Genomic DNA, 20,961 nt, shown 5'->3' with positions numbered 1-20,961 from the left:
CAACATACCTGTCACCTTAAGTATGGACAGACTTCATGAACCCGAACCAAAAGCTGATGAAATGAATCAGATGTGGTCGAAGCTCCTGACTTTGCTTGGAGAGTATATCGAATGTGCGAAAACTCATCTGCTTCTCAGGATTTCCGCAAAATCTCCAGCCATGTCTCTAACTTATACCTTGCACTTCGGACTATGGTTGACAAACTCGAGAGCGACACCTTTTCTGTTGACTGTAAGAAACAGATACAGGATCACATGAAATCCAATTTTGAGGCGCTCTACAAATTACAATCTATGCTTGAAGCGTATGGAGCTCTTCCTCACAGAAGCCGGGAAACATGGAATCGTCTGAGATACGAAGCTCATGAGATTTCGCAGGTAAGCATCGATCTTCAGTCCAACATTGATGCAGCCAAGGAAATCAACCATCAGCTCGAAGAGTAGGTTGGGCCCACAACGCAAATGTGGCTTTATGGCAGGCTAACCCGGCCTCAGGCACTCTATGAACAGCTTGATTGAACGGCTGGATGAGTTGATTGAGGATACACAGACCGGAGCGCGGAGTTCTTCAGCATTGTCCGGCCATGTTTCTAATATATCAACAGCCAGCTCAGCCAGTAGAGAGGACATCTGGCAAGCCCTTCGTCGAGATCTCGAAGGACTCGGCGTCTCTTCCATCGTGCTGTCAGAGCAGCGTGACTACATTGTCAAATGGCTTATGAATGCTGTTGCAGCAGGAAGGGTAGAGCTAGACTCACCCGCCTCTGAATTGGCACCAATCGTTGACATGTCGTCACTCATGGTCGATGAACCCACGTCTACGGTTGAAGAAGGCGATTTCAGCTGGTGGCCACGAAGAAAAGTCGTTCGGGAGAGGCCAGTCTCGCAACATCTTTATGTTCCCACGAACGGGCCAAAGCACAAAAGCCCTTCCTGGATCAAACAGATACAGCACAGCAGGATGAGCAAGGAAAAATCCTTACATGCAGCTATCAAGAGCAGAGATGTGTCGAAGATTGAAGAGTTTCTCGCTTTCCCACTCAGTGTCGCCTCCGCTTGTAAGCTGAATGAGAGCGCCGTCTCGCTGGCAGTTTCGAACGGAGATGAAGAAATTTTGCAGCTGCTGATGGAACGAGGACGTTGGCATCCACGAAACTCTGACGAAAAATATTGGCTGGAAAGACATTTGGAGGGCCTGGTTCGCACCACAGCCTCCAATGGTCCAGTCAGTTTACTCGGCGTTCTTCTGGAAAATGGCCTCCCAGCGCTTGTTGCGGATTTCAGAGCAGCCTGCAGCTCTCGAAATACAGCCACAGCAGAATTGATACTGCAAAAAGGAGGACTGGAAAACGACGAGATATCCCCTTTCCTATGCGAGGCCGCTTACAACGAGTATCCGGAAATGTTCCAATTGCTACTTCGCTATGGCGCAAATATTCATACCAAAAACGATTTCGACTTATTTGACTACTTCAAGAACCAGCCACAGCAGGATTCCCCCTTGGAAGGCTCTTTCCTGAGAATAATTATGACGCCCTTACATTTCGCAAGCGCAGTTCGCAACACACACATAATACAGCTCGCGCTGTCGCACGGCGCCCATATAGACGAGAAGGACAACTTTGGCGAAACCCCATTACACAAAGCGACAGGCGGTATTGAAAGCTTAGGTACGATTTTCCACGATTGTAGAAGGCGCGTTGTGAGGACGGAATCTATGCGAGAACCTGGTGCAGCGATCGAACTCCTTCTCGGCAAAGGCGCCGATGTCGACGCGAAAACCATGGGCGGGCAAACGGCTCTTCACCTTGCAGCAAAGTACAACGCGTTATCTGCGATCGGAGCACTCTTGGCTGGCAACGCACGCATTTCGGCCGTCGACCATCGAGGGAATTCGCCCCTCCATCACGCCGCCTCATTAGAAAGTCTCTACAAGAAGAAAGTGCCTCTCACCCAGATTGCTTTCGCCGCATCTGAACTCAAACTCGGCTACGTAGAAGAATCTCGCGTTTACTTTGGAGGAGAGGGAGTCATGAGCCATTTACTGGCCAAAGGAGCTCCAGTCGACCAGAAGAACTCTTGCTCTCGCACGCCGTTGCACCTGGCCGCACGGCAGGGAAACGACGCGCGATCGGCCATATTGCTAAACCACGGCGCAGACGTGAATGCCACCGATAATGGCGGCTGGACGCCGCTGCATGGTGCCATTGAAGCCGGCGCGATTGCGACGGTCCGGCTTTTGCTGTCAAATGGCGCAGCTACAAACACACGAGCCATCATTAAGGTGGGAGATGGGGATGGTTCGCAGACTCGGGTTATGGATGCGCTTCAGCACGCACGGCACCTGAAAGCAGAGGCAATCGTGCAGATACTTATTGACGCAAACCTCCAATGAAGTTGCCCAGGAGCGGGATAAGTAAATGCTCAGGTTGACACTTGGCCCTTTGACGGGCTCTGTACATAGCAATACAACCCTTCGCAAATTGACGTGCAATTACTCCCATCCCTATCCGTAAAATATCTGGGTCAGGAGGCTTTAAGTCTCTCGGAATCGTCGGTCGTGAGTCTACTCTACTCGTACGTGAGGACGTGGTGTGCCTAATTCTATTCTATACCATGCCACCAACGTCTCTATCGAGAGCCTGGGCCAAGTTCTGCCGTCTTTCTACTGAATCTGGCGACGGGTGACCCCTGCACCTTCGAGTTTCCAGCTTGGACCAAACGCCTTCAACGGCTGAGCCGCCGACCAGAAAAGCGAGACTAACATCCCAACAACTGTGGCAGGGACCATTGCATCCTGTAAATCCCACTGACCCGTCCGAGCGTGCTCGAAGGTCAGCCACCAGCCCTAAAAGCCAAAAGGCCCCGCAAACATGAGAATGTGGTACATGATCAAAATGATGATGTATGGTTCTTCCACCACTTTGACACCCCAGGTGTAGTCGATATCGGGCGTTTTCAGAAGCCATTCGGTATGCTTTTGTGGAATCTTGGGGAGGAAGATATTGGAGCCCGTCGGAAGAGGCGGCACGCAGTCGTGAAACCATGACAATGGACAAAATGGTAATGTAAGGCCGAGGAAGACTCTTTTACGTGGGCGAGTAGGAGAGAGTGGATAGGGGGCGCGAAAGAGAAGAAGGGAGCAGAAGAGAGCGGACGGGGGAGTAAGTCGACTAAATAGTCGTTAGCGGAAGAGCAAAGCGGCGAGAGATGAGTCAGCGAAATGAGCCTGGGCGTCGACGGTTCGGAGATTATATATATATATATATATATACACATACACAGTGTTGATTTTGCCAGTCCGGAGGAGTTGCGTAGTCAAGGTCACTGACCAGGGCTTTAGGTTGGGCCTAACCTATCGCGTCGGTGGTACAGTGCAAAATGCCAGAAATCGGGGGGGTTGAGGAGTCCCTGATCATACACACTCGGTTGTTTGCAAGTGCCACGCTGGTCACCTCCGCTCACCCCAAATTGTGCCCAGCACTGCATTTTGCAGACTGCAGCCTCAACTTGCGCAAAATGCATTTCTTTTTACTTCCTTTGGTCGGCTCGTTCTGGGCACCGATTCCTTGTCCTCCCACATTAGCCACAAAATCGATGTTGTTATACTTGAGCAATCGGCATATTGCACTTCGCTGCAGCGGTGGCTGCAGCGTTGCATGCAAAGTGCACATCTATCTGCCACTCAAGACCCATTCGTTCCATGACTTAGTACTTCTGGCATCTGCTTTAATTGCATTTTTCACTCACGGAGTCTCATCACCTGAATTCTCCTGGAAACAGAAGTCGTCTTGCCGTGCTATTTCAAAAGCGATTGTCTCGCTTTCCCCCTAATCCATCGTGCCATCTTCCCAATCCTGGCCACGATTGTCAGCAATTGCACTTTCATACCCTAGAATGAGTGGGCTGTTCTCGTAGACGACCAATCTCATCCACGCTTGCCATTTCATTTCCGAAGGAGACGACAGTATGCCTCGCGCGCCAGGGCTCAAGAGTTCCTGGTCACCAGCCTCTCCACATCAGCATACACGTATATAATCTTTCCATCCCCTTTGCCTTGAGCCCTTCTCGTCCTCAGGTGTACATTCCAGTTTGATTCTCTTGTGAAAACCTATCTTACTTCCCAAATTCAGCTCTTCCTCTCATCGAACACATGATGCGTACCACTGACATCGCAGAGCTGAACTCTGACCCAAGGCATGAACAAGCTGTTTTCGCTGGCAGCGGCCGCGAATCTAGGTAAGCCTATATCGACTCAGCCTTGCCCACATAAAAGTGTAATGCTGCCCATGGATCATGCGTAGAAAGAATCTTCTTGTTGTTATTGTATTATTTGGGTGTCACCGTCGCTGAAAATAGGCCTCTGGGCATGTAGCTGATGTTAGAATAGTCTTGACATGAGCATATCCCAGACGAATCCAGACCTCGAGCCAGCTGCAGAGATCGATCAGGACCTCCATGCTCAAGAGATAGACAGACGCAATAGACCAAAGCTTCCACTTGGCCCGCTCCACATGCCGCAGCACAAGCTCCGTGAGCCTGACCACAAAGCTATTCTGACTCGAAAGGCTCTTGAAACCGTTGGAATCGAATCGCCAAATCCAGCCACCCAGAACGCAGCGATGAGCTTCAGTGAGCTTCAGCCAACCGAAAGGTTTCTGAAGGAGACTTGTGAGGTGCAGCACAAGTTACCACACATACACCCGTACTTCAAGTTGTCTAGTATTGGCGCGTTTCAAGGTTCTGTGAAAGAGAGTGAAGAGATTGGTGGTGGGAACCTCGATGTAGATAGGCATCATGATGAGCCTACCTTGTCACAGAGTGAAGCCATCTCCCAGCAGTCAGCCGTGTTGGACATGGTAGGGACGTGGTGCGATGACTATATCGATGCTCCTGCTGAGATAGATGACCCAAACCTTGAACGTTTGTGAAATGGAACTCATCGAGTACTAGCGCTAGAAGTCGGTTGGCCAGAATACCCAAACGGTATGTTAGATAGCTGGGTCCACACGAATGAGATTGACGATCTGTGTCTTTCTGTATTTCAATCTAGAGTGTTGACCTTGTTGTTGCTCGGTTGGAGCTTGACCGAGCTGAGCGCTGATGAAGCCTTATGGGTATTACGCAGCACCAAATTCAGTCAGCCATGTCAATGCCTGCCAACTTGCCATATGTCTCCCGGCCCTCGTGTTCCTCATACAATGCACCATATGAAGGTCAGATGAATGTGTATTCCGCCAGAAGCTGCAACATTGCAGTTTCCTGTGAACCAACTTGCTGCTGGACGACGATTATCCAAGCTACTCGGCATGGTATTGTTGAGTCATGGCGGTAAGAGCTTTGTCTGGCTTAATTGCTTCTGTGGCGGCTCATTCTGTTCTTCGACAATATCAATCTATCAAGTAGCCTGACTTCACTTATTTCCATTTGATGGGTCTGGATGATGGACCCCGGTGAGTCTCACGAGACGAGAAGCAGTCTGGGGAAGGCCAACGTGGTGCGAGCAGCACGCAGATGGTTAGTAGATAGCAGCATGAGGGGAACTCCCCAAAAGACGCGGCCCGAGGGCCGAGCCGCTGATACTATGGGCCGGCGGGTTCCATGAATCCAAAATACTTGCTCAGCGCAAAAGCCCGCCAGTCATCCACATACTAGCGAACTAGTTAGAAGGTGTCGTATGCTGGCCCAAGTAGTTCCTGTGTGTTTAGCATGGTAGCCTTCCCATTTGCCTCTCTTCCCAAATAACAAGCAGTATGCCGTTTCGCGGCATTGCCCATGTTTGAGATGTATCTTATATGATTGTTTGGAGGGACGCATCGAAGATAGGCAAAAAATGTGCACTTGTGATAGAGTTTAAGGTAACTTTATAGTAGACATCAATTTACAACAAAAATGGTCCGTACGCGATGGATTTAGTTGAACTTTCGCGATCTGAGTGGCCTCGTCATAGAAACTATGAGCCTGAAGCACATCAAAAGAGGAGAATTAGAAACCCATCGTCATCAGTATCTGCGAGATGCCGAGGCTGGCAGTGCATTCAGCAGTCTTGGGTGTCGTCAAACTGCCCGCCGACAACCTGGAACTTGCAAGAATAATACAATTAACAGCCCTAATTCATGCCGTAATGTATATGATCCATCCCTCTCATCTCTTACAGGTAGAAGAAGAAGAGCAATATGGAGATCCGCAATCGACCGTATGAGTGAAGGAGTGACTGCGGCCGAAAAAGTCGGTGGTCGTGATGGTTTCACTATAGCAACTAGAATCAAACGTTGAGCCAGACGTGCTTCACGAGACAAACATATCAGTCCAAGGGGCTCAGTGGAACACATACGAATTGACCAGAATAAGAGAGCTTATTCCCTCCATTGCGGCTGCCAGGCCCTCAAGAATATCAAATAGCGCTTGCGGTTTCGGTAGCACGTCGATATGGATTCCAGTGCACAATTTCTGCTGCCCTGTAGGGTTTGGAAGGGTGACTTTAGCCAAAACCTTAAGAAAGTTCGTGTTGGGTGCCTGGGTCAGTGTACCCTCTTCAACTTATGAGGGAATCAGGCTGGGATTTTATACCAATGCCCAGTTGCCGACCTCTTGATTTGAACTAGCCCCGTCCTGTTTGACGCATGCTCGAGCTCCCGGACAAGGAGAAAAGTGAGGCGCAAGCAAGCGGGGGCCTAGAGCCTTACCATGGGTCAAATTCCAGATACAAGTCTTCTCCCCTCCACTGCACTGTACTTACAGAGGACACAGCGGTTTTGAAGTGAAGCGAACAAGCCTAGTATTAAGACCCCCCTTGTCTCTTCAGGATGATGAGCGACTCGCACTTCACTCGGCCGTGGCGATGTTGGACCCACTTCCCAAAGGACAGGCGCGAGTAGAACAGTCCTCTGCTGGTGAGGTGTCAACCGAGGGTCCCAAGGACATTGCTCCAGCAGCGAGTAAATCCTGTTGCACGTGCGTCTCAGGCTATGCAAACTGCGTTTGTGAAGCAAGGTGGCGAATAACTGATAACTTGGGGACGACCATTAGCAATTCGAACCCACTTCCTTCCAGCACATCAATACTAGCCAACACGGCCTTTTCCCGTAGCTTTAGCCCCACCGCTTTGAGCCTAGCCATGAGTGTACGCTTTGAAAAAGTGGCATTTTAGAGAATCTTGGGTATCTGTGTGGCTAGATAGCGACGTTATCTCGACCTGCAGTCAGGCTGCGCGGTCGCTTCACATCAGCATCGAAAGACCAGATAAGTAAGTGCCTTGGCTGACAGAAGAAAATCTTTCCTCGCTGCGCTTGATTCAATCGAGGCCTGAGGGCTATGCTGCAGACATGTCGACGACCACCTGTTATCTTTACAACCCCTCTTGCCTGTGCTGCTCCGTCCTGAAATGCTCCACTTTGGCTTGTTCTAACCTTTTTGACCTTCTAAAACCTAACGAAGCTGCGGCGCTCCTAGGAATTGTGGATCCATCAGTCGGACTTCAGCATTGCCCTCGATGTGCGCAGAGAAGACTATGATAAGGCTGACAGGGCCAAAGGGTCGAGAGGCCTTCGAGATCGCCTTATTCTGTACTTTGACGAAAGAGTCAGATGCTGTCGAGGTTTTGTTGACAGATGCACCATGGTGGTGAGTTTGGAGAAGTCCTCGTTGACAACACAACGGGTTGGACTCGTCGCCACAGCATCATTCCAGCCTGTATGCCTGGTATGGGTAAGTCAAACGCTGCCAGTGTATCCAGCAGTTGTTCTGCCTAGTCCTCATGTATCAAACTATGCTTGGTGGTTGTTAGGATTTTGGAGGGATCCCTGACTGAACAGGAAAATCCGTGCACGCACCATTGGTTGCCAGAGGCAAGGCTGTAATAGACATTCCTCGATTCCTAGGAAACACTTTGTGGAATCCCCCCCTAATATAGACATGAGAGGTCAGTCTACCGGCCTCTTTGTTCTACTCCATCTTGATCCTTGCACAAAAATATCTCAAACTTCTCACGTTGGTTAATGCTGCGTTAATAGGATAGCAAAGGTCTTGTTAGGATATGGCTTTGCCGCCACTCCTGTCTGTTTGCCATGACTCGTTGCATCTGCCATTACGTGAGGGAGGCTATGGTCTTGCCTTCTGTGAGTCTTAACGTCTCCCAAGTGACGTACCTGAAGGATGGCAGTGACAGATTGGTTGCTTCGCCGTCTATATGGCGCTGAACTGCCTCCTTACATCCTCATATAGGCCGAGATCTTCTGTCGCGCGTAATCATGAACCCTGTCCATGGTCAACGCTGGAAGAGAGTATCTCACGATGGATGGCCCATCGAACCCCCAACCCCCACTCTCAATTGAAGACTTCGTCTCGTTCATACAGAGCGCCAAAGAGAGACAATCCAGTTCACAGCCTCGGAGGTACCCTCTAGAACGGGCTGCCCTGCCTGTCTTCATGCATCAAGCCCTAAACCTTTATGTCTAGGAGCATCGTGCACAAGCAGAGCGGTATGACAAAGATCAGATGGTTCGGCAACAACGTTGGTTCCAAGTGGAAGTGGCCCTCCGGAAGAAGCTCCCAGATATGTTCATAGTGCTTGAAAGGCTTCAGGAACATGTTGACTTTTGGACATTGTGTGACGAAGAGAAGATTGCTGAACAGTTCAGGGGCCTGCGCACAGAACGGGAGCGCTTCAACGCTATTGTGGGATCTAATATTGTCCTCCCGGAGGATCCAATTATTCTAAATAGTTCTGCATAGTCCTCTACCTTCATTGACCGCCACTGACAAGCCATAGATGAAGGAAATGACGCTCATATCACTGTAGAAGGGCTTAATTTGGAGGATGTCCAAAGCGACAGCGATGGAAGCGTTGTGTTTGAACTTGAGCGCCCACCCAAAAAGAGAAACAAGAAGAAGAAGAAGAAGAAGAAGAAGAAGAAGAAGAAGAAGAAGAAAGCAAAGTCAAATATAGGAGGAGCTAAAACTGAACAAGCAGCCAAAACGAGTATAGATTCCCAGACTATGATCGACGCCCATTCCGCTTCAAAGGAGCTCTCCAGCCTTCCGTCGACGATGCAGTCAGAAGACTTGAGTACTGAGGAGACAGAAGAGGACTCACAAAAGCAAAGCACGAGAAAACGGAGAAACTGTTGTAATAGACTGAGCAGGAGACGAATAGCGAGGCAAAGACTGCAGGTGAAGCAGACTCTCAAATCGAAGGATGCACCCGCCCATCATCGAGCATTTGCTGACCGACAAGGCTCTCACCTGCATGGCATGGCGGCATGCAACTCCTGCTCCATTGATGCTAGATATCTGGTTGGTGTATGGCCAGCATGTATCCATGCATCCATGGCTCCGTGTCTCTCCTATCTGGAGGCTGGATCTGAGCCTTCATCACCGTCATCTCGAAGTACTACGAAAAGCACTATGTCGGAGAGCAAAGGGGTTTAGTTCAGTGTTCGATAATGCAACCTAATGAGATGCAAATTATGACGAAGACCTACTTATGGGTACTTGGTCAAGCTGGTCATAATTTAGATTTGTTTGTTCCCATTGATTTTCATGTGTACAGATCGAAGGTCGGAGTGACGACCAATCAGTTCAAGGGGCAGGTCAAGTGTTGCCGCCCGGGAAATATGCACCATGAGACCGCATATTTGGTGGCATCAGCGTAAAATATATTTTCCCGGCGGGTGGACTCCATTCTTATGCATTACTGTTTGTTCACAACGGCATATCAGGATATTTCCCCCGAACGCTGAGCTTGAGGCTTTGTGGGCCCAATTTGACTTGTACCTCTGGGTAAAGGACAAATCTATGTCCGGTACTACGCAGCCGGCAGATCATTGATTCTGTCGCAACTCACTTCTCCCCCTCTTCTTTTCCTTTCGGTCACTGAGTTACAACTTTGAGCCCCAATTATTCCAGAATCCCTTGCCATCACAACTACTGATGGAGTCCTTGCCGTAACCAAACCCTGGCGCGTATGTTCCGGGCACATCGATGATGCCGGCGGTCACAGAGGTGTCGCTTTGATTGTACATTCCGCCGTTAACCAGCAGGATCTTACTCTCATCGGGCAAGACGGTCAGACTGCGCGTATAGCCAACGCCATGGGTGGTCGGGATGGTGAACCAGGCGTTGGGGTCGCCATACTCGGTGTTGAAGAACACCTGGGCGAAGTGGCTGTCGCTGACGACCACGGTGCCCTTGCCAGTAGGGCCAATGGGTGTCCAAACGACATAGGGCCCGGAGCTGGAGATGAGCCCGTCGGAGGATTTCAGTAGAAGCTCATCGGCGCTGTCAAATGTCTCCGGGTCGGTCGAAATACGGTAGTGTGTTGCGTAGGGGTTCACATCAGGGAGGCCGTCGGTCGACAAGCCGAGCTCGTACGTGAAAATATACTGCCCGTTTCCCATTCTGGCCATGGTTGTCATGCCGGGACGGAGGGTGTAGTTCGCCTCGGCCGCGTCATCGATTATGCCACCCCAGTTCATCAGATCTGGCGAACTTTGATGGGCGAGCTTTTGGCCGTGTGCCGGGTCCCGGGAGTCGGAGTATGCATTCATCACCCACGGAGGTTCGTGAGAGACGGGCGACATGAGCAAGAATGGTTCCCAGATTGGCGTGGCGCCATTCGTGGTGTTGGCGGGTCCTCCAGATGTGACGTGGGAAACAAATTCCCAGGTGTATCTGGGAATCAAGTGAGTATCATGTCGTGAGACGACAGCGGAATCAGGATTCAATACCTACCCTTTATCGAGAGATGCATAAACATAGATGTCTGTTGATGATCGATCAGTAGGTGTCGCCATACCCGAGAACAGCACTGTGCCTGCCGGATATTCGCCTATGTCGACTGGATATCAATGTTAGGTTAAACGAAAACTAGATGAATCCTGCGGATATGGTACTTACCTGGTAATTCCAGCAGAGTCGGTTGAGCGAACCGGCCGCCGCTGTAATCTTTACCGGTCTCAGGACCGAAATCAATCTGGGAGATCTTCTCCCATGAGTAGCCGAGATCATGCGATGCAAAGATTGGATAGTATGGTGCTCCTGGCGGAGACAGGGTAAACGTGGTGAGCAGCACATTGTCGGTCTCGCAATTCTGATTCAAGAGCACGACACGAGCATAGCTGGTACTGCGACGGGGCCAGTCTGCAGGTGGACTGAAGACTGTCACGTTGTCAAAGCTGGGGGATGAGCTGCCCTGACCCGGTGGTCCTCCCCAAGGGACAGCGGAGGCAAGGGGGAGAAGCCAGAGAAAGATTGAGGACAACATTTTGTAGTGATATCTGTTCTAAGTTTGTTTCACGAGCGAGACATCTCTCGAACCAGTCATGGACGGTCTTTTATATCGAAACTCGTGCATGTATCCCACCCAGTCATTGATATTTCCCACAGGTTAAATTGAAAGCTCTCTTACCGGAAATCCGCCTTCCTCAATTCAGCGTCACGACCATTGCCATCTAGCCCTGCTGAAAAGCTATATGGCTTCGAGGAAAATCTCCAAGTGGAGATACTCTTGATGTCCGGATATTAGGCTCAATTGACCTTGTGGTGTACCATAGTGTACATGTCTGTGAGATTAGTGGACGATCTATGCCTTATTCAGAAGTGGTACTCTCTCGCCTGGTCGTCAGCTCATGCTTAACCGGCCAACCCCTCGCTTTCTATACCAGTCTAGGATTTCGGCTGTTGCATTTTGCAGTGCAACCCGGAGCTCAGAGCGAGTATCTACATGTGGTGCGCGATGTTGCAAGCGACTTTGGGGCACTCGGCGCTTGGTGGTCAGTGACTGAATCATTCACCAAGTGGCCAGAGTAAAGCCTGAAGGGGCGCCCCATATAACGTTGGTGAGCAGAAGAATTGAGACCGTGTTGAACGCTTCAACCAAGGACTATTTGGTGTTCAGACCACCTGAGAAGGGCCCGGGAGATACAATGGGGATCGAAAGTGCTGATTCTGCGGAGGCATGACAAAGACTGTAGAGGATCCGAACAGTGTGGGGAAGAGAGTCTGTTCCACAGACCCAATATTTCCCACAACCCCTACACTTGCTCTTCTACTCGGTACACCATACGGAGTAGCGCCACGCGGAAAGTCAGCGTAGCTTGCAGGGGAGGCTGGGGAGCCCTGGAATTCGTCAAGAAATGACGTTGAGGACTTACAGGCAACCGCATCACGTAAATGACGTCTCAACGATCGATTGTTGCTGGACTGTTGACCTCGAACAGTCAGAGAATTCACCATAAGCAAAGGGACGATAGATGGTGACTTTATCGAGAAGCCTGGACTGGGTCTCTTCACTCGAACTTTAACGTCTTGCCCAGATTCCCGGTGCTCGTATGGCGCTAGTATAGATAGCCACCGATTGAAGCTTTCGTTTTGGTGAGAGAAGCAATACCAAGGTTGACGTGGCGCTCTTTTACCATGAGGCCAAGGTCGCGGTCGGGATATTGCTGCATCAGGACTAGAGCCTCCCTGTGACGCCAAGAATAATTAAAGCAGCGTGAGTCATGCCTCGGTAGATGGAGCTCATCACATGTCAGTCTTTAACATCCTCCTAATCCTCCCTCCTCCATTTGGTACACTCATACAGTTTACTTGGACGAGGCAATCCATTCCTTTGAGAGAACGTCGAGCATTTTCATCTACAAGGAACCATGAGTGGACACAATTTGGGTGAACTAAATATCAACGCTCTTAAACCCCCGCTCCGAGCGTACGCCCTCGGATATCTCAGCGCCACGGGCCCAAGGCTACTAGGTTTCTTGAGAACAATACGGCGGAAGGATCTGACGGCCCAGGAGAAGCTGAGCATACTCTTCACGATTCTTAGAACATCGACTCAGCTCAACCGGTTTCCCACCGCTGTTGCAATTATCATAGGTGGAGCAACAACATTACCTAGGCTAGTACGAACAGTGCTTCAATGGCTTCTATCAATCCCAAGCCGAACCCGGCATACAAAGCTTAGCAATACCTATGCATTGCGACTGACCTTCGTTTGTTCTTTTCTATCTTCATGGTTGGCTTTTGACCTTCTCAACAGGGACAAAGGTTGGGTGCGCAAACGCGCACAATCTCGTACTGCTGCAAGCCTCGGCAAAAGCGAATTCCATCCTCCTAACCAACATCATCTACCCCCTCCATCCTATCATCCCCATTATGCTGGGAAGACCATGGACTTCACATTGTTTGCACTGTGTCGAGCTTTGGACGTTGCAGCAATCACTCTCTGGACTCGAAGCCGATCCAAATCATGGCACCCCGAACGACGAGCACCAGCGATCACAAATACTGTTCGACGGCTTGCCGACCCTGGAGTCTTTGCCACATCTGCTGCGATCATCATGTGGTCCTGGTTTTATTCCCCACACCGACTCCCTAGGGCATACAACATTTGGATCTCCAAGATAGCGGATATCGATGAACGTCTCATTCAAGCCCTTAGACTAGCTCGACAAGGAGACTTTGTGTATGGACATGACACAGGCCAGGCGCCCCTCCTCGAGCCTCTATGCAAAGAGCTCGGCCTGTCCGAAGCTTTTGCAGATCCGTCCAAAACAATACCCATTCCGTGCGAACTCTATCATTCCGGGACAGGAACGAGCTGCGAAGTCCACGCAGCGACACGTTTCTGGCGGAGTTGGAAATTTGCTTTCGAACTTTATCTGCCACTTCAGATTCTGGCACGTTTCAGGAATTTCAAGCTCAATGTAATTGTGGAGGTACTAAAGGCGACTGCCAGGTCCTCTTCATTTCTCGCGGCCTTCGTTTCGTTATTCTACTACGCGGTTTGCCTCGCCCGTACCCGACTGGGACCAAAGCTGTTGTCGCCAAAAAAAGTGACCCCTCAAATGTGGGATTCTGGCCTTTGCGTCCTTACAGGTTGCTTGGCCTGTGGATGGTCCATATTATTGGAGAAGCCAGGTCGAAGGCAAGAGATAACCTTCTTTGTGGCTCCGAGAGCCCTGGCAACGGTCCTGCCACGGGTGTATGATAAGAAATACAGAAGGAGAGAACAAACCATTTTTGCGACCAGTATTGCCGTTGTCCTCACCACGGCGAGGTCGGGAGACTTGAGCAACGTGAGAGGAATGCTCGGAAGGCTGCTAAGAGGTATCATAACAGATTGACTTCCTCATTCTGGCTTCTGATACATATGAACCAACTTCGATGTGAGGTAATGGCATCGTGACAGGAAGTTTGCCACCAGACTTATGATGCCACATGTCCAGCACCGCTGTAGAAGCACATGCATGCCAAATGACTTTACCAACCTTCAGTCCTCAACCTCAATTGATGACATATTTGATGTGCCACCTATCGAATCCTTTATGTCTCTTCCTTTATCTCATTCATGTCTCCGCTCGCCCATCAGTGGACACTAGGACATTCCCATACTCTATCCATGGATCGTGGGTGTCTCTCCATTTCTCAAGACGATGAATAATCACCCAGTCCCAAAAGTTTCCACCTATACCGTTACACAATACTACGATACAAAATATGCAAATACAGTAACGAAATGTGTACTTACTGTGGACGAAGATTCTCAAACGCTCATAGTCTCCAAAGGTGGTGGGACAATGCAGGAGGTCAACATCGCGGACATCGTGAATGTCATCTCTGGGAAAAACAGCGGCTTTCTCTGCATCTGGTTGAAAGAGGCCGTCATCGGTTCCAAACTTCCAGAGCCCCACCAGATCCTGCTTGATATCACGCCGAACAAAGATGTAACCTGTGTCGTCAGGATCCTCAGGGAAATGAGAGGTTGGGAGCCTCTTGCATCAGTATATGGCGCAAAGTATGACTTCGTTGCAAAACTCCCACCAATGCTAATCGTCGGGAGCAGGGCCGAAAAGGAAGAACTTCTCACCAATTTTATTCGGTCCTTGAAGGCGCGCAGTGACACCAACGCAGCTTCACCTGAATTCTCTCACGGGGAGACGTGTCCGGGTACCGAGAGTGATGCAGATGAGGGTGCTACAGATGATCTCCCCCGGGATCACAAAAACAAAAACGGGTTCGGTCAAGTCACTCCTGGCTCAGTAATCTCTCAAAATGAAGCCACTTCACAATCGAACTTCAAAGAGGCAGCTCCAAAAGATAAGATTCAACGCAGAGAACCTGTCTCATCGAAGAAAGCGCATAACTCAAACTCTGAAATCATGGTCCATGAAGATGTTGTCAAGTCATTCAACGATGCTGTCACCAGCTTGAGCCATCAGCCCACGAAGCGAAGAAGACTTGATGAGCTAGATTCTTCCTTCAGTCAGGTTCTGGAAGGTGTTGAAACATTGAAAATTTGGCTCATGCGGGGTTGTAGTTCCAACAAGTCTGAGATTGCTCTCATCGATCGTCTCGAATCAGAGAATGAACGTCTTCATGCTGAGATTGACAAGTCGAAACAACAAGCCTCTCTATCATCGGAATTCCAGGGAAAACTTGAACAGCTAGCCTTAGAGCATGCTGCATTAAAAAAGGATTATGATGAGGTGCGGGCCAGCGTGACGCTGCGAACCTCCAGAAATGCCAAGCTGAGCAGGGAGAACAGGGCATTGGCGGAGTCACTTAAAGAGGCCGAGAACAGATTGACCACACATCTGGACTCAGCACGCCGCACACTAAGCATCGAGATGAACAACCTGCGTGAAACACTGGCTGTGGTCGAGTTGGAGAACGATGCCTTGAAAGGTCTCACGGAAATGTTTGTCTCAGGGGTTAACATCACAGAGCTTTTGGTGCAAGTTAAAGGTGGCACTGGATTCGACGAAGCTTTACGAGCAAGTATGCGGAGCCGAAGTCAGGCCTAGCGCACCCTCCTGGACCATCTTAAATGATCGCCGTTCGGGCGAATGATGGATATCATGCCAGGTGAGCAAGACTGAATACTACGGTTGTTACAAAGCTTCTACGATTGAGGAATGAAGAGAGCGACATAGGCTTTTGCAAGGCTCGAGATATTTTGGAGCAGAATACATGACAGGACGCATGGCCAAAAGACATTGGAAGAACGGAGGTTTGCAAAGATCACGACACACTGGCCTGGAGCATGCACGGCTGCAAATGTGCTGAAGAATCCCCTAGCCACAACAATAGGGCTGCTATGGTTTAAGCAAAGGATCGAGCTGTCTCTTACAATTCCAGTCCAGTCGTGTTCTGACTGGAGCCTAGCTAGCATGAGCTGCCTGAGCTGCGCCGTACCATAAATATCTTTGTTGGTACCTTTTCCCTAAGAGACATTCTTCATTTGTAGATAAAACCCCCTCCTCTGTCCAAACGCAACCACTAGAATCCTCTACATACCAGGATGAGGGCAATGTCCAAGATCTCCACGACTTGTTACTTGCCTCGTACATGCATAGGGAAACAATACTGACAAGATATTCGGGAATTCCCCCGCGATCGACATTGCTCCTCCACGCAAGGGAGTATGCCAACGTCAGCCCGAGCAACCAACTGCTCCGTACCTCGTACAGAGAGAGAGAGGATCCGTCTTCAACTGCCAATCACGATGTGATCCATCCGTTCCGAGCTCTTGATGCTAGATCCGAATGTCAGAGTGATATGGGACGAGCCAACTTATTTACATGTGATTGGCTGGTGGCTCTAGGTCCCCCAAGTACGGAACGCCGTCCCGGTGGGACCTCCGAGCTCAAACGCGCCACAAGGGCCGCCTCCCCAGACCAAAACGCCTCGTACAGAGAAGAGGTTGTGGGGTTGGTGACACTAACATGTGTCCATCAGGCAATGAACGGACTTCCAACTTACAACGTGGAGGCCTCCGTGTAAACCGTCTTGACGTTCGGACATCCCCCAGGAATTGGCACTGATTAGGAGAGGCCTGGTGTTCTTATTATATGGGCTTGGGCTTCCATCCTGCTCGTGACTACGAGGGATTTCAGGCAATTAATAAAACCGTTTCTAGGGTTGCTCTTGCATCGGGAAAGCGCAAAAACGACAGCAAGCTCCTGCCCGCAAGCAAGAATTAAACAGCCTGGCTGAGGTGGAACCCTTCCAGTAACATTCGTCCTTAAAGACGCCTTCTCTCAAGTCTTGATTGGGATCTCGGCCTCGTTACTCGCGTCGGCATGGCGCTGGGTACAGTCATCCCGGCCGTTGGAGCCGCTGTGCTCGCGTTTCTTCTTTATGCTGTCATGTTTATCGGGCGGCGAGAAAAGGGTCTCCCACCTGGTACGTATTCTCACCTGCCTTCAGGATATAGAAACAACATATACAGTATGATCGACGATGTTGACTCTCAAGCACAGGCCCGCCAACAGTGCCGGTCATTGGTAACCTGCATCAGATTCCAACCAAGGGCTCATACTTAAAGTACGACAAGTCTCTTCCCCTTCGGCCCTCACCTCTTCTCTGACGCGCTGCATAGGTTCACCGAATGGTCCAAGACATACGGAGGACTATTTTCACTCAAACTGGGCTCCGGCACGGGCATCGTCTTGACGGACCGACGGCTGGTCAAGCAGCTCGTGGACAAGAAGTCCGGGATCTACAGCAACCGGCCGCACAGCTATGTGTCACACAATCTCATCACGGGAGGGGATCACGTCCTGATCGCACACTACGGGAAGGTGTGGCAGCGGTACCGCAAAGTGATCCACCAGCATTTCATGGAGAGCATCGTGATGAAGGACCACCTGCCGCTGCAGCAGGCCGAGGCGTCACAGCTGCTGTACGACTACCTCACTAACCCGGCGGACCACATGTGGCACCCCAAGCGGTATACGAACAGTATTGCCTGCGGGACGATCTGGGGCGTGCGGTCGCCCACGGCTGACACGAGCCATATGAAACGGCTGTATGAGCTGATGGAGCACTGGTCGGTGGTAATGGAGCCTGGTAATACACCTCCGGTCGACGTGTTCCCGTTCCTGCACTGGATCCCCGAGAGCGTGTTTGGTAACTGGCGGACACGCGCTAGCGACGTCGGTGACGCCATGAACAGCTTGTACAACGACATGTTAACCGGCCTCGAGAAGCGCAGGGAGAAAATCGGGCCAAAGTTCTCCTTTATGGATCGCGTTCTCGACCAGAAGGAAAAGCTCGAGCTGACTCGCCATCAGCTGTACTTCTTGGGGGGAACCATGATGGAGGGGGCGAGCGATACGAGTTCTAGCATTATTTTGGCCGCTGTTCAGGCCTTTGTCAAGTGGCCGGAGGTCATGCGCAAGGCACAGAAGGAGATCGATTCCGTCATGGGCGAGGAGAGATCGCCTGTGTGGGACGACTATGCGCGGCTCCCATATATTGCTGCAACGGTCAAAGAAGCACATAGATGGCGGCCTGTGGTACCATTGGCGTTCCCACATGCAGTGGATGAAGGTATGCTATTGATTTCTGGGCGCTCTTCTACTCTTACTGACGTGGCTCACCCTCCAGATGACTGGATTGACGGCTTCAAAATTCCCAAAGGGAGTGTGATATTCATCAATGCCTGGGGTATGCATCACGATTCGGATCGCTTCCCCAACCCGGATGTCTTTGACCCGGACCATTATAAAGGTGTAACCGCCCTTGCCTCTGAGCTAGCGCAATCAGTCAATCCCGATGATCGCGACCATTATGGCTATGGCGCCGGTCGCCGCCTGTGTCCCGGTATTCATCTTGCTGAGCGAAACCTGTTCCTCGCCATTGCAAAGCTATTATGGGCTTTTGACTTCAAACCTGGAAAGGATGCTCAAGGAAAGGACACCATCCCAGATACAAGTCCCACCAGCGGATACAGTGAGGGCTTTTTGGTATGTGCCAAGCCGTACGAGCTCGATGTCAAGGTCAGGAGCGAGAAGAGAAAAGAGACGATTATGAAGGAGTACGAAGCGGCAAAGCGGGATTATTTCACGGACTTTGATGTCGAGGCTTAGTTCAGAAGCTCGCAATGGGGAGCGATGCCGGATGGTAGTGGTGGTGGTGGTTTTTGTGGGTGAGTGAGAGGGAGACAACAAATACCTGGAATAATCGACAACAAGGGTGAAAGCCCCAATGGTATGGCAAACGAAGTTTCGTGGCATTCTGAACAGGATCAGCTTACCAACACTCAAAGCATGTTGAGAACATCAGGACTTACCTCATTCATGAATCCCCATTTCCATCCTCACTATTCCGAAAATTCCTTGTACCAAAGCGCTCGAATTACCATCTGGTCACACGTGAGATCTTGTACCGTCGTCAAGTAGACAGTAGCTCAGTGAAACCAGAAATGCGCTGAACGCTATTTACTTGTGCCTTCCCATTCCCGCTTTTAGTGAGGTCCAAGGTATCCTCTCCTTGACGCCAAATGGAGTCGAGCATGAAGCAGAACGCCTATTGTAGAGACTTTGCCTTGTATATTCAAATGGCAAGTAGTAGAAGAAATGGTTGGACGGCGGCAGGCCATAAAAGTATGCAAACACTTTTGCTGCCCGCTGATCTTCTGTCAACCACCACATTTAGGCGAGGAGATCGGCGACATTCATCGGCATCTCATCAATTTGCGTCGAGTAGTAGAGTTCAATGTCCCTCAGGATTCTCACGTCATCGCTCGTGACGAAGTTGATCGCAACGCCTTTCCTGCCGAATCTGCCACTTCGTCCGATGCGGTGAATGTAGTTCTCTCGATTCGAAGGGAGGTCGTAGTTGATGACGAGGCTAACTTGCTGGACATCGATGCCGCGTGCCCAGACATCAGTACTGATCAAGACGCGAGAATTGCCTTGGCGGAAGTCAGACATAATGCTGTCTCGCTCCTTCTGCGGCATTTCACCGTGCATGCTGCTGACAGTAAAATTAGCCTCTCGCATCTTGTCAGTAAGCCAGTCTACCTTGCGTCGTGTGTTACAGAAGATGACGGCTTGAGTGATGGTCAGCGTATCGTAGAGGTCACATAGAGTATCGAATTTCCAGTCCTCCTTCTCCACGGCGATGAAGTATTGTTTCAGGCCTTCCAGTGTGAGTTCGTCACGTTTGACCAGAATACGAACAGGGTCGGTCATGAATTTCGTGGTCATGTCTAGGACATCGTATGGGAGAGTGGCGGAGACAACGACAACTTGAGTGGCAGGGGGGAGATATCGGTAAACGTCGTAAATCTGCTCGCGAAAGCCACGGTTGAGGAGTTCGTCGGCCTCATCCAACACAAGCATCTTAATATGCCGGGTCCGTAGGTTCCGTCGTCGAATCATGTCTGCAACACGCCCAGGGGTACCGGAAACCACGTGTTGTCCGTAGTCTAACTTGCGAATGTCTTCCCCAACATTTGTCCCACCAATACAGGCGTGACACTGGACATTCATGTAATCACCAAGGGCCATAATGACGCTTTGGATCTGAGTGGCTAATTCGCGGGTCGGCGAAAGAACAAGGGCTGTTGTGTGTGTTACTGTCGCGTTCATATACCAGGTGTTTATCCCTACCTTGTGTTTCTCGCACTGAGGTCTCGAGGACTTGGAGGATACTGATTGAGAAGGTGGCGGTCTTGCCTGTGCCCGATTGCGCCTGAGCGATGGTGTCTCTTCCCTTACAGATCTGAACGATGGCTCGAGACTGGACAGCCGAGGGTGATTCGTAGCCGTAGGCGTAGATTCCGCGCAGGAGGTTTTCTTTCAGATGCATGTCCTCAAACGTTGGAGCAACAGTCACCTCTTTCGAGGTGGAGAATTCCATACGCTCTGCAGTTGTCGTTAGCGACGACAAACAGGGGGAGATTACAGTACCTACCCTCCACATTCTTGTCAATCCCTTCTGCCATATTTCAAGACGAAGTAAAAGTCTGCGCGGAGGTTTGGAGGATAGAGGGTCGGATGAGTTGCAAATAAGATGGCATGGTCGGTCCAAAAAGTTGAGGAAGAATCTTGGCAATCTGGGGTAGTCACGTGATGTAACCTTGCACTACGGAGAAATTTACGTTGCGGAGCACGTGAGGAAAGGCATCCAGGTACCCGAATTCCGTATTGTAGTCATGGTCTCGAGTCTCGC

At 50.4% G+C, this 20,961-nt stretch overlaps 6 protein-coding genes across 6 annotated transcripts; 4 read left to right on the top strand and 2 right to left on the bottom strand.

Annotated features, from left to right (window-relative positions):
* Positions 1-502: 502 nt before the first annotated feature.
* Positions 503-2,395, top strand: A1O9_06308 (uncharacterized protein; the record flags this gene model as incomplete). Its single annotated transcript, XM_013405518.1, has 1 exon — positions 503-2,395. One exon carries the CDS (start codon positions 503-505, stop codon positions 2,393-2,395), a length of 1,893 nt encoding a protein of 630 aa, XP_013260972.1.
* A 6,101-nt stretch (positions 2,396-8,496) lies between these two features.
* Positions 8,497-9,074, top strand: A1O9_06307 (uncharacterized protein; the record flags this gene model as incomplete). Its single annotated transcript, XM_013405517.1, has 3 exons — positions 8,497-8,722; positions 8,771-8,936; positions 8,972-9,074. 3 exons carry the CDS (start codon positions 8,497-8,499, stop codon positions 9,072-9,074), a joined length of 495 nt encoding a protein of 164 aa, XP_013260971.1.
* Positions 9,075-9,878: 804 nt separating this feature from the next.
* On the bottom strand, positions 9,879-11,263 carry A1O9_06306 (uncharacterized protein; the record flags this gene model as incomplete). Its single annotated transcript, XM_013405516.1, has 3 exons — positions 9,879-10,671; positions 10,732-10,837; positions 10,897-11,263. 3 exons carry the CDS (start codon positions 11,261-11,263, stop codon positions 9,879-9,881), a joined length of 1,266 nt encoding a protein of 421 aa, XP_013260970.1.
* Positions 11,264-13,166: 1,903 nt separating this feature from the next.
* On the top strand, positions 13,167-13,987 carry A1O9_06305 (uncharacterized protein; the record flags this gene model as incomplete). The annotated part of the gene is made up of 2 exons (XM_013405515.1): positions 13,167-13,846; positions 13,876-13,987. The coding sequence occupies 2 exons, from the start codon at positions 13,167-13,169 to the stop codon at positions 13,985-13,987; spliced, it is 792 nt and encodes a 263-aa protein (XP_013260969.1).
* Positions 13,988-17,081: 3,094 nt separating this feature from the next.
* A1O9_06304 (uncharacterized protein) lies at positions 17,082-18,872 on the top strand (the record flags this gene model as incomplete). Its single annotated transcript, XM_013405514.1, has 4 exons — positions 17,082-17,184; positions 17,262-17,325; positions 17,381-18,333; positions 18,391-18,872. 4 exons carry the CDS (start codon positions 17,082-17,084, stop codon positions 18,870-18,872), a joined length of 1,602 nt encoding a protein of 533 aa, XP_013260968.1.
* A 564-nt stretch (positions 18,873-19,436) lies between these two features.
* A1O9_06303 (ATP-dependent RNA helicase fal1) lies at positions 19,437-20,734 on the bottom strand (the record flags this gene model as incomplete). The annotated part of the gene is made up of 3 exons (XM_013405513.1): positions 19,437-20,350; positions 20,400-20,654; positions 20,704-20,734. The coding sequence occupies 3 exons, from the start codon at positions 20,732-20,734 to the stop codon at positions 19,437-19,439; spliced, it is 1,200 nt and encodes a 399-aa protein (XP_013260967.1).
* Positions 20,735-20,961: the final 227 nt, after the last annotated feature.

The sequence above is a fragment of the Exophiala aquamarina genome (assembly GCF_000709125.1).
Source record: "Exophiala aquamarina CBS 119918 chromosome Unknown aczIA-supercont1.4, whole genome shotgun sequence".
In the NCBI taxonomy this organism is placed as follows: domain Eukaryota; kingdom Fungi; phylum Ascomycota; class Eurotiomycetes; order Chaetothyriales; family Herpotrichiellaceae; genus Exophiala; species Exophiala aquamarina.
Note: the sequence above shows the minus strand (reverse complement) of the source record. Positions and strands in the feature narration are given on the sequence as shown.